The sequence below is a fragment of the Macrosteles quadrilineatus genome, unplaced genomic scaffold (assembly GCF_028750875.1).
Source record: "Macrosteles quadrilineatus isolate MER2022 unplaced genomic scaffold, UCM_ALF_1.0 Scaffold_11__1_contigs__length_5352618, whole genome shotgun sequence".
Lineage (NCBI taxonomy): Eukaryota > Metazoa > Arthropoda > Insecta > Hemiptera > Cicadellidae > Macrosteles > Macrosteles quadrilineatus.
Window position 1 is genome coordinate 478979 of NW_026542604.1, and position 14033 is coordinate 493011.

At 35.2% G+C, this 14033-nt stretch overlaps 1 protein-coding gene across 2 annotated transcripts in view; it reads left to right on the forward strand.

Annotated features, from left to right (window-relative positions):
- LOC129004841 (transcription factor AP-2-epsilon-like) overlaps positions 1-14033 on the forward strand; it is a 114365-nt gene that overhangs the window by 34910 nt on the left and 65422 nt on the right. Inside the window, exon 1 of one of the 2 annotated variants that reach the window (XM_054433497.1) lies at positions 5899-6556. The exons of the other annotated variant lie outside the window; for it this stretch is intronic. Within the exon in view, the coding sequence (XP_054289472.1) occupies positions 6248-6556 (309 nt within the window). The 5' untranslated portion in view covers positions 5899-6247. Of the gene's footprint in view, positions 1-5898; positions 6557-14033 lie in introns of those variants that run through there. 2 annotated transcript variants of the gene reach the window in all.

Sequence of the window (14033 nt, forward strand, 5' to 3'; positions counted from 1 at the left end):
TTTAAGAATTTCGAAACGGGAAATAGTTTACGTCCGATTCACATACCTACAGAATTTACACGCCAAATTTCATAACGATCGGTGAAGTCGTTCCAGAGGAGTTTGCAGACAAACACTGTGACCTAGGGACCTCAAAACGAAAAAAAAATCGGTCCCGGGTCCAGGTCTTACCGTGAGTGCTACGGTAAAAGCTTATTCCCTATATGGGAAATTCGCTAACATATTAAAGTATATAAATGAAATAAATTTTTATTGAAATAATGATTTTATCGTTAATGAAAAGTGTACTTTCCCTGTTTAAACTGTTTAAAATCAATGGTTCACCGCGGGGTTTTATTTGTATATGTAGATAAACATTGATTTTGCAATTAGTCCGTTAAAACAGTTAATTTAAGTTGTTTGTTTTACCTCATGTTGACATAATATCAATATTATTTTCGAAAAACATTCAGACGATTTAGTTAACAAAGCCGCACTATCCTGTTTTCACATGAATCAAGCATCAAGAACGGTAATCATTTAAAAATCCCTAGTTAAGATTAAATAGCTTATTCAAATCGTTTGTTTTTATTTCCGTTTATGTAAGTTAGTTCATACTATTATTTGTTATGGATAGAAAGATTTAATCGTCACCTGGGCACTTAATCATTTTTTACATAATAATAATTCTTCGAAACCAATAAGGCCTGTTTTCAGTCAATGACAATTTGTTTCTAGCCACCCATTCATAAGTTTGAATGGCCATATTGTCTTGATAGTTTGCTAATTATTTAAAACATCTTATTTAAATTATATGTTTTAGTCCCAATTAATAATAACATAAAGGAAATATAGTAAAAGTCTAATGTTAAAAATAGAAAATGTTAAGTCAGTTAATTGGGGGTATAGATATTATATACTGAAATTTTGTTTCTTCAAAAACCTTCCCACTGTTTGTCGAAATAATCTTCTTAAGTTTGGGTAAAATATGTTCAGCCATCATTGCGTGATCATCTAACAAAGTCGAAGTCGATCTTCTCCCTTCTCTTCGCTCCGCTCAATTATTTCTTCGACAATTTCCGTTCGATTCCACAAAATGAGCGATCGATTAAAACAGACCGTTTTTAGTAATAATTGGTCCCTTCAATTAAATCAGATTTAAATAAAATCTATTTTAGTACAGTTTAACAGCAGGTACAAAATATATTATATCGTCACCAATTTCCGTAATTTGAAATGATTCCACAAAATGAGTATACGAATAAGCCGATCAGTTTTTATAGGTACGAGGTGTTAGGGCGCCAGCTGATATGGCTTTATGGGTAACATCACTCATCCAAAATGGCGCACAACAATGAGGTGACGTCATAAACCAGAGTTTTTGTAAGCCTGGGGATTTGTGACTAGAGATATCGATTATGACTGCATCTTGAGGAAACATCACTTCTTCCCATGTTGCCGCGACGAGAAACTTTGTGGTTTTGTAGACAAAAAGATACGTTGTACGGGTTATATACAAAATAAACTTGTTAAATTGTTGTCATTAATTTATTAAGGAATGTACAATAGCCAATAGCCAACTAAAACGATCGTGAAAATAACACACTATGTAATGTACTCACGTGCATACAGATATAGCACAAACAACTAGTTAGGCCTACTGTATAAAGAAGAACCTTAACTGTTTTAAAAAGTTACTAAATGAAGTAAAAAAATACTAAATGTGAACATAATAGTAATACAATAATATACAAATTGTTCATGACAACTAATAAGAATGGTTACAAGTTGATAAATGGAGTAAATTAAAGGAAACCGGTATCATGTAAGCAAAATCACTCATAATTATAGAATTACTAAAACTGTCTGAAATATTACATAATTTGTTGTTATGACATTCAATATCTAGATTGCCTGTCACGACACAAGAAAACTTGCTAAGAACTTTTTAAAGAAATACTTTACTTTTTACTTTTATTTTAATACTTTTCATTGATATGGTGACCATACAAAGTAGGTATTTTAAGTAAAGTATGAATGGAGATGAGTGTAGGATGAGTGGTGCGATCTTGTAGTCTTGTTAGTGACTGAGGCCGACATATTCCTTAGACACAGCTGTTAATTAATAGCTCATGCAGCTAATGGCAACTAAGGGACCTACAGTTTTATAGTATAACCTTGTTTAATCAGCTAATTGTTCATTATTATCACAGCCTCCTGGTATTATTCACTGTGCCTTATGATGTTTTGGTAATTTTATACATCATTGGCAATGATTCCTTCAGAGCAAATTAATTGTGATAATTTTTATTTGTATTTTCGTAGTTTTCAAAATAAAAACACTAACCTTGATTCAAATGTACGAAAACTAAAATTTGTTTCAGGACATCATACAAACAAAGATCTTGCATAAGTGGTTTGTAGCTTTCCTAATGATAAAACTTGAATTGCAATTCCTTAATTCCTTATTATACCTCTAACCTTCTTTTCTAACATTAAAGACCCCAAATATCTTCCTATCAAAAACTTTGTTAACATTCACAATTTTAAACTTAGAAATATAAGAGTGTCCCTGAACACCATTAACATACTTATCGCAAATACCAGCACTTGCATATCGTTAAAAGGTATAAGTATAGACTTGAATTCAGTAGATCAAAGTATTTAAAGATAAGCTAATCTTATTCTACTCTCCACCACACCCCATGTCCTACCCCTACCAAGGTTGTTGCCCCAAGGTGTTGCAAGCCCTGGGCATCCGGGTGGCTTACAGGCAATTAGCACTGGAGAAAGTAGTCTATTATGGGGATGAAAATAAGCCTTCCATAGAGAATAGGGGTGCACTCACGTCACGTATAGTTTGACACTAACATGAGGATTAGCTTAGTGGCATTCGTTTCAGAATTCTACTAACTTTCTGTTTGAAAGGTTAAAGGGTGAATGAATGATAAGTATTATCCGGGTGGCCTGAAAATATTCGGGTAAAATCTGCGAGCTTTGGACAAGATGCTGTTTTGTTATTAACTTTGAAATCAATCACTATGTAAGCTTACAAAGTTGTTATTATTCTAAACTGAGTCCAGCACCCATTGAGCGTTGAATCTTAGGTTAAATCCATTGGCTTAAGAAACAGCTGATCTTAATCCGCTACACAAGGTATCTCACACTGTCCTGTCCAGTAATTTTTGCGTTAAAATGCACCCGGTTTCGTCAGTACCTCCATTGGTAATAATAATAATACGTGATTTTGACTCAATTTTACACTGATAATTCACTCAATTAGGTTTCTAAAAGATCCAGTTGCATTATAATATTTTATTTTGGCAATGTGATTTTCACTCCATTTTATAATCATCCGTCGCTCATATTAGGTTACAAATCTTCCATTTATGGTAATAATAAGATGAGATAACCTCTTCCTCAGTAAAAACCGTGTTACGGTTGAAATATTTTGTAAACTTTTAGGTAATAAACCAAGTTCAATAGAATACTAATACCAGTTAGATAGTAACATTTTATCTATAGTTAATTTCGATCGTAATAACACAGTTCCAATCCCAATGCCTAGATAATACCTTTAGAGAATATTTTGTGGAATGGCTACAGAACTTGTTAGACAGAGGCTCGGTAGAGTTGTTAGTTGTTTTATATTGATTATTGGTTTATTAATTTTCATTTTTTGAGGTGGTGAAATCGTCTAAATAAAGAGCAATAATAAACTTTTGGATTATGTTTTAAGGTGGTAAATATATTCTAGTTTTCTTTATTTTTTACGTTTGTTATCCAACGATCATTAAGACTATGGGAAAGTGTAGACAACGTAACACTGTGTAAATCACTCTTGTCAACTTGAAGAATAATCAAATACATCGTTACAAAAGTGGCGATTGCGCGCTCAATTCAATCTGTTTCAATCCAATTACTGATAACAAATACAGCAATGCAGCATATGCAATTCATGAGATACAAACTATCAATTCAAATGCGCCACAGCTCATAACAATATTGAAATTACAGTTTGTTACTGTAAATGCATGTACTTGGTCCACTTCCAATAGTATACAATGTTTGTAGTAACTCCCATAAAGATATACCACCTTTATGGGTCAAGATAATATAATTAAAAGGTTCTGCTTATTTATAGTGTGTTTTGTTGTTACTACGTTTGGTATGCTATCAATTAAAATATTTATCAGATTTCATTATTCATTAATAATCAATTTCCTTTATATATTAATATACTAAGGTAAAACTATTGTAAATGTCAATTCCAGGCTCTCCCCAGGCACGTTAACAAAGGCACTAATCTGTCATGTTTAATTGTATATCTGTAGCCCTGTGTTTAAGTAGAGACTAGAGACGGCTACGGTCTAGGCCTACTGTCTTAATATACAACTGAAATCTCTTTTTCCACCTCACCCAGTTCTCTAGTATATTCTCAACAGTGGAAAGTTCTCCCGGTGGTACTAAATTAGCCATATTTATATTTCAAACTGTATTTACTTGACAAATCCATGTAGGCCTAGTAATCACGACCACATTTCACCGATACAAACCATGTTGATACGTGAGACATAAACCTAGTCCGAATTTCACAGTCAAACAAGGCACTTCACGGTTACAACGGGACAATTTTCTTCTTTAAACTTGTATCTATGTATTATTCAATTTTACTATAATTTTTTACTCTGACACCTTAAGATAATCGAGATCATGATAGATTATGCTAGAGGTGTTTACGCTCTGCAATCAATAGACATCTTGATGGTGTGCATATATTCTAAAACAGGGCTGCCACATGTTCAACAATAAATAATACATTTAACTGAGTAAATTGGTATACATATATCACCAACAATGAATCTTCGTCCTCTAGTGTTGCTAACAAGTGCTCAGAACAGAAAAACATTTAGTCGACATCAGCGCAGTCAAACGTAAATAATGATACTACACATCCTTTATAACGACAATAGGATGAGAAGTCTTCTTGTACTGAGAAAAAAACGCAATGCCTAAACTCAATAGGTTGTTTCTTGTAATCATCATAGTGAATAAACTGAAGTATATTGTCTACTAGTTAGTTGACTGATACTGATTAATATAAATTTATACAATTATGCTCAATCCTTTCTCTTATATGCTTTAGAGTTCAACAAAAACTAATGTGTGTTTTTCTTCTAGCGGGAAACCTCAACTCTTTCAGCACTCATTACTTGTGAGGATTTTGTAGACTATTGTTTCATTGCTGGATATATAGGTTTTGAAGGATTTGGCAAAACTAATTAGTCTTTCAATTCAACAAAGCTGAATTTGGGTGTTCCCCGCAGCAGCATCCAACAATTCATTGGTCGTTATGTAGTCCATATGCACGCTATAGTAAATTGATTGTACAACATTGATTTATATAGTGTGGGTATAAACGGAGATTTCCTTTCCTCAGGACCTGTTTTGTGTAAAAAATCAGGCACCGTAAATTTGTACATTGCGTTTGGATGTGAGTTTCACATCTCCAGTGGTCATATACTCGTACTTTTCACATACCTAACCTACCACCTAACCCCATGTTTTACCGTATACCGGTCAACGCATCCATAACAATAACCGCCTCAAACGACCGAACTGACGGAAGCGTTGCGATTAACACTAATAGTTAGGAGACGCAGATTTAATTTTCTGATAATTCCAGAAAATTACGCGCCTATATTCCAAAAGGATCCCGTTAAGTATCAATCCACAGGTGGGAGGAGAGAAACCATGCCAATCTGTTGCATACGTGCGAGAGAGATAGAGAGAGAGTGGAACAGGTTCTGTGATTCTCGTCCGGACCGTTGGCGCAGCACTTGTATGAGAAGGACAGAGAGATCTTTTTTCTCCCTCCACTTTATCCTCGGGTCACTCCAGAAACGCCTTAAGCTAGATTCGATTCGGTCGCTGTTTTGACCACGGTTTCACGCCCACGAAGTGTTTAACCGATTTTTTACCCAGTCCGTAGGAAAGTCGATTTTTACTCGGTGCAGAAGAGTGACGTAATCGTTTAGTTACCATGTGGTGATACGCGGGTGCGCATGACACTATAATGCCGGGAATGTTTCACGTTTTCTTCGATTTGACGCTTTTATATAATTTTCTCTCTGACCACATAGTTTTATCGAAGTTTTTATAGTTTCTATTAAAGATTTTCGGAAATGTCGCCTTCGGAGTCCCTAGATCGTTCTGCATTCTCCAGATGACACTCTGAGCATTCTTCTTCACCCTCTCTCAACCCCGCATGGTCACGATGGACAAGGACGACCTCATGTTCTCCAAGGACGACATAAGCTCCCTGGACGGTGACGTCAGCGCGTCCAGCGACCAGCTGGAGCAAGAACTCAATGACGTCATGGCCAACAATGGTGTTCAACTCACCCCCGAGGGTAAACGGAAGTTGGATTCTCCAGAGGATCCGGATATGCCAGAATCTCCCCGGAAACAGTTGCAGCTGCAGCATCACAACAACAACGACGTGTCTTTCGTGCTGATAGAAGAGGACGGAGGGGGCGGCACCGGGCCTGACGACTTGGCTTCTGGAGACGAAGAGGTCAGATTTATCAGTCTCTCTGTAGGGTCTAGAGTAGGTCTGCGGTGTATTAACAGCTTCTAAACCCTCCTTGTGATTTTATATGAACACACAAATCTCTATCCTTGCTATTTTACTAAGTTTCCCTATTGAACCTGTTAATCTTAAGAGATAGCGAAGACGTCGGAATCATTAGCATATATTTTTTTAGGACATCGTCATTATCATTTCCACAAATCGTTTAGTTTCCGCCATTCTATGCTGTGATACTAAGTTTTTATATTGAACATGCTTCTCTAATAGGTCACGAACTGGTAACATTCAGCCTTTTGATACTGCAGTAGTACAATACTTATTTACAGTGTCTTAATTCGGTTTGAAATATTATATTTTTCTTTAATGTAATTATTATAATTTTGCATTAGATACTTTTAAGCAATCAGAATCACACGAACCGTACGTTACTAAAACCATTGACCTTATATCTACACATTGTGAGATAAAGTCAATGCTAAAACGTAGTGTTGAACGAGGTCAAACTTGGCTTGCATCATGAACACATTAACTAATCAAGTGTTTATATCGTACTGCATGAATATTTAAGAATTAGAATACAGTTTATTTGAAAAATATACTGTGTTCTTCAAATTTTACAATTGAAATGGACACATAAAATTAAACATATTTCATATTACATGAATTTGGCATGGGCATTCACATTAGTTAACTTATCAGGTTGGGAAAAGAACGTGTCTAGTGGAGTGACATGAACAAGCTGTTTATTTTGATGAATCATTTCTGTTTTAGATTATGAGGTTTTTTAAATGTTGTTCTGCGTTAAAAGTTGTTTCAGTTGAACCGGACCTATAAACAGTTTTACACCACGACATTGCAATCTAAATGCATCGTTATAAAAAGAATAAACATATTGCAGCTCATTTTAATGATCACAATTCACGATCCAAACATACGAATCCAATCTGTTTAGCCGTTAACATTTCGCTAATGACTCTGGCTCGTAACTCGGACAATCGAATCAGAGATTGAAACATTAACCTGTTTAGCTTTACCACAATCTTTAGATCGATCTGGGCAGATATTCTTTACGGAACAGATACAAATTAAGGCCAAAGACGTGGCATTAAATCCCCGTGCGAGTCGATAGGACCAGTTGGCTTTAGAAATCGGTTATATGAGCACGGCGAACGAGTTTGCAGTGCGTCGGATTTGGCTGAACTGTGTTGAGTAAAATTAGCATTGTTGAACGTATATTTATATTTTCGAAACGAAATAATCGAATAGCTGAGTCACACATTTCCTTGTTGGGTTGGGGGGGGGGGGATAAATTCAACACAAAAGCTGTCTTGGGAGGTCAGACGAGCCACGACGTCTGTCCGGCTGAATTGGGAAAGGTCATGGCACGGGCTCATTATTGGCATATAATCATCTGGAGAAGGCCACTTGTACACAGTTGCAATGGGAATAAAGAAGTGATTTGAAATTGAAATATTTATTGGTGAAAAATGTTTATCGAAAGTGTATCAAAAAAAGAGTTAATTTTGATTTAAGGTTCATCATTTGAAAACAAATATTGTCTTTCGTACAATCGCAAAAGTTGAGTTAGTATCAAAGTAATAAAGTTTCTTTATATTTGTTTCTTGTGGCTGTTCCTAGTGTGGATGGATTAAATTATAAGATCTATACGACGCTGCAAGCACCAGAGTGCATATCAGGCGAATATGAGCGAAGGTTGAGTCTTGGATAGAAGAGATGACACCTCTGCCAGTGATAAACTAATTCATTAACTACGATAATTTATTAAACTCCAATGATCGTGCCATTGCTAAAACGCACAAGTTAAAAAAATAAGTAAATTTATTTTGTTATGACGTTTTAGAATTATTTACTACTTTAACGATTACAATAACCCATAATAGCACGATCGATGATAAATCACCTCACCATAAGTTTACAGACGCACCTATTCATTTGAATGAAATCCAAAACTTGCTCCCAAACTACCTAAAATGAATTTTAAATTTCACCATATTTCCAGTTGTACATTCAAATAAATAGCGCAACATGTGTGCATACTGGCATCGCTGATGCGTTAAACACTCAGCTGTTGCCGCCAAACGGGCAGATTCCCGCGCAAGTCGTGATCCACGGAAGCCGCCTTAGGTCGTTACGTTGACCACGTGACCACGGGGTGTCTAGTGCGCACGCGCCGTGCACGAGACTGCGTACACGCGTGACCCACAGCCCGGAGCTATCAGCTGACTAGCTTCATTCAGCACTACCAACAGTGAAGCGTGAAATTTTTGTTCACAAATTTCATATGTAACAAGAGTGGTATTTTGCATATGTCATGCACTTTGACCTTAACGTTTTGTTGTTGATTCCAGCGTTTATCTTTTGTTTTACAAACAGTTTTTATTATTGAATACTTATTATTGGATATGATATTATTGCAACTTTTTCAGGATATTCGACAGTTTTTCATTAACTTTGAAAAGCGCAACACTGCCATCAAGGCTTAAAACAGTATATGATCTTATATATCAAATTTGTTCATAGTTTTTTCGAGTTTTTTTTATTTACTTTTAATATAAATAGAGTAGACTTTTCATCTAATAGTCAAATCAGAGGCCTGTTTTGTTATGTGTTTCTTGTTGGTTACCTTTTACTCTGCTTTGTATACTAAACACATTTTTTTCTTGTTTAAGGAAAATCTGTTCAAACTGCACTTTCCTTTTTTGGTTATAATATCATAGTGACAGCCATAGTTTAGAAATCAATTGTTTTTAATAATTAGAAACAGACAGGGACATTAAAATACTCTCCACATGCATCGGACTCAATAACACTTTGACACCTTCTCTTCAGCAGATCCATAAGGATGTTAATAATCAATCAAATTTTATATAATGCTAAATGTATTTGTTTACATAGCAAATTCTCAATATGTATAAACATAACTATTTTAGTCAGTCACTTTCATCTGTTAGGAATACGTCCTCTAAGCCTACGCTAAAAGTCGCTCCCACATATTTTAAAACGTGAATTTTTACACAATCCACCTCTCCACCCGAGCGTGAAGAAAACCTTCATGATAATAAAATGACCACCTCTCGTCCTTGTGGTTTCCATAAAGGTCACTTTGCCTTATAGCAACAATTCTCCTGTAGACCGTATGGCCTTTCTACTTGCTCGGGCACATTTTATTGCAATGCGCAATGTGAGACTTGGCAACGTATTGGGCTTTATAGATCAATAAATTCACTAGTCTCTCCAAGGAAATAGACAGCGCGTCAATTGATAATTTATTATTTGAGCCTCGGATTAACAACGTAATACTGTAACATAAATTTAATTGTAGGCAATCGAATTATTTGTTGTACTTGGTACGTAAGAACAGTAGTTCCATTTTTTTATACCTCGTGTATGGTGTTTATTCAATTTTTCTTCAGTTGTATTTGGCGTCCGTGATTTTTTTTTGGGGGGACTAATGCAAATATTGTTGTTTGTATTCATTTCTTGTGATATATGCAGAATTTCCTTCTTCGGGTATCGATATAAGTGTTCAAAAGAAATCGACTATGTAGTAGAATTCTTTTATTTGCTAATAATTTATGACAGTCCAATTCAAATTATACGTTCAGTGTCAAAACTCGCTTGTTTAACCTTATTTGATTCGACTCAATGCATCTTTAATCATAATTTTATCGTCAATATTCTGTTTAATTTCTTTTTTAATTTGCAACTTTTTAGAATCCGTTATGATATGATTTCCAATAGTCTTAATACAACAATTTGTAGCAATTGTGTATATTGGTTTGTTAAAAAGTTTACTATTCTATTTGATTAATTAACCTGTAAAATGAGTGCTTTCATTCAATGTAAAAACGAATTTTATTCCTTTAATATTTTCGTAATGTAGGAAATCCTGCAAAATTTCAGTTGTTTGCACCAAAATTCTTCCAGCTTTATTAAAAAATATATTTTACCTTACATCTGATACGGTCACTGACCCAGGAGTGAATTAGTCTCTAATTACATTATTATTTCGGAAAAATCATATCTTATGATGTCAAAACGAACATACATGCAAAATAAAAACCAACACTATGTGAATTCATTCAAATGTCCAATTATGGGCTCGTTACAATTCCATAAAACAAAATAAATTCAATTTACTGTATTCTAAACTGATTAATAGAGACAAATAGATATCGTATCATATTTCTAAGATTAAATCGTCTTCCTAAAATATCAATTTTCATTTACATTTTAATGCCGAATGTTTTCAACTGAAATCCTTCAGGTGGGCGGGAGCAGATCCAACTCTACACTGGTCCAGGTGTCCGGTTAACTAACCAGACCGATGTTTTCACCTCAGACATGATGTTTGTGACTCAGATAGTAGTGGAGCCAGGAATGCTGTCCTTAGGCAAGCCCCTGAGCAGCCTCCGACACACACACACAGACAACACACACACATACAGCTCACCTACACACGCAAACCTACGTGCTCACATACTTGGAGCCGATTTTATATCATTGTCGGTCCAAGTTGGGCCAATTTTTCGTTCCTGGTAATTCGAGGTAGTTCCACCTTCTTTTGGTTCAGGGCAAAAATCTGAGATGTTATTAAGCGCTATTTAATATGAAGTAAAACTAAATTGCGTACTTTCAACCATAGTGAAATGCTATATAATTACTTCTGTGATATGTTTTGTTTTGGAAGTTGAAATCTGGAATACGATCGACGTATATGTTATGCTATATCTGAAAATGTTCATACAGTCTATTCTTACCATATATTTAAAAATGTATGCTGTTTTATTAATTCCAATGTTCTGCTTTCAAATTGTACCTTTTATGATTTGAATTTAGATTTGTTACCACAACGAAGTAAAAATTATTCAATTAAGTGCCCGTAAAAAGTCAATTTAAAAATATTTTAACTTGTCATCAAAACCATTTTCTTATTTCATGCTATCATATCATGGTGTGATACACATTTAATCATTGAAAGTTTGCCATTTACTAAATAAGTTTTTCCTAAGGGGGTTCACGGTAATGTACTTTTAAACCAATATTGTGTAGGTAGTCCAAAATAATGATGCATCGTCATGAATGTTGAATAACATCATGTTGGAGTAGTCTCTGGATCGTTAAAATAAGCACATTTAAAGTTTATTTCACCGAAACTTTAGTCAAACAACCTGTGTAGTTATTTACAGTGAATATTTCGTACTCATCAGCTAATCAAGTATATCATAATATACCAAGTTGTTCAGTCCCTCAAAGTTTACGTGGTTAAAGGGTTTGGATAAACACTTTCATAAAAGTACGCCGAATATATGGATTTCCGATCGTGTTTATAAGCTTGTGTTTGCAATCATCTATGTGTTTCATCCAACCCTAACGACGACAGCTTTGCCTACGAAGAACTTTTGACGTTAAAACCTGATAATGCACTCGTTAGTACGGAACAGCTGTACTCTAACTTCATAGGATCTTTCGGTTGAATAAATTTCGGTTGAAAAGAAGCACAAATAAAATAATTTCTACCCATTGAATAATATCTAAACATATACAAAGTTTATTAATTTCTAACCTCCAGACAAAAAGAAAATATGAGAGATAGAAGGAGAGTGTGTAGGAGAGAAGAGAGGGGTGCATCCAAGGATCAATTGTGAGCGGTCAGCGGAGTTTTTTGTCCGGTTTCTTTCAAAGGATGACTCAGCTCCCCCGGGCTAATTTGACAAAGTGCTTTTTAATATCATAAACCTCTCGACTATACGCACTTTACAAGGTTCAGGTAAATATCCTTAAAACGCGCGCATTCCAACAGCGAGTGGGATTTAGGCGGGAAAGAACAAAGATTGATAAGTAACAGCTTGTGGATTAAGCAGTTTGTATGCTCAAAACACCTTTAACCTGTAGTTGTAGTGGTGCTATAGGTATATTTTAATGGAAAGCGAGTTAAGCTTTTGTTAAATTTCCTCGCTGAGAATGGCTGTGTTTTCCTGTACACAAAACTAGTTATATTAGTCAGGCAACAGCCCAGGGGGCATTCTAAAATTAATTTGTCCAAATGTTTGCTTGGCACAGAATTAATTGAAATTTCCAAAACCTAAGCATGTCAAATGTACTATTCGAGTTTTTGGTATGCCACTACTTTTGACCATTACAACAACTTAGGGTATTTTGCATTTTAAAGCTCAGTTTTTTTTTATTTCTTTACAATTAAAAATAGGTGACATCCAACAATTTCCTTTAAATTTAAAAGATTTTATACACCTTTAAAAATTAGGATTCAACCTAATTAGCATATTTATGAAATTGAAGTTGTCGGTACAAAATATGCTCCTTATAGGTTGCCGTATTGAGTTATAGTTTTTACTCTACATTGGTATTCTGTTGTACTTTAACAGTAAAAATATCGTCTTTAACAGTTTTAAATTAGGCTACAGAACATTTTCATCAGCTAACTTATACAAACATTGTCTAATACAATTTGTTAATATGAACCTCAGTCTTACTTATTTTGGAATGTGTTGCTAATTTGTACTCAACTCTTTCCAAAAACTCACGATAAATTCTGTTACTTGAAAAAGTCGTGCTTAGTAGGTTTGAACCATTTCATAGTATCGAGGGACAGGAGTTGGACCTCATAGTGATAATGTAATGCCCAAGTACACACTACCCACATTGCCAGCATATCCCTGATGGTGTTATAGTCGCGTCCGCGTGAAGTATAATGTTTACAGTGTGCGTGTGTGCCATTTACATCGTTACCGTTAGACCAGCCCACTCGCCGCCGCGCACCGTCCGGTAAATTGCCCTTCGGTTTTGAATATAGATTGAACTGAGTCCAATACCTCGAAACCTCCTAGGAGTCCGAGGAACTGGGTTGTGGATCCCAGTAGATACATGTATTCCTTATCTTGACATTGACTATAATACTACAAGGGTGGTATTTACCTTGTAGTCAGATTTTAACACAATCTCAATAAGTAACCACCATGATAATTACTCAGCTATCTGTCTAGTATTGTCTAGCAGAAACATAGTTTATGGATAGTGATAGTACCAGTTGAAAAATTTCAATTATGTGATTCGTATCCCAACTCCTTTTGTTCTTTACCATCCTTGAAAAATCTTTTAGATCCTGGAATCAGCTGCTCTACTAGTAGGCCTAGGGCACTCTACTTTACACCATAAAAATTGGTTCGTGATTATTTACTCCTTGGCTGAGTTGGAAAATGTTTGGAATAACAAGTTAAAAAATATATATCTATGTTTCTTGTCTCACTGCGATCACCAACAGTATTGTATATAGAAAATTTGTCCTCCCCCAGACACTACTTATTGTTGCATCCACACTATGGGCACATTAAGAAGCTAATTTGATTGCTTTTAGAAGAATACATCATCATACATGAAACAAACCACATGAATGAACCTCAGTGATAACGTGTAGGACGCA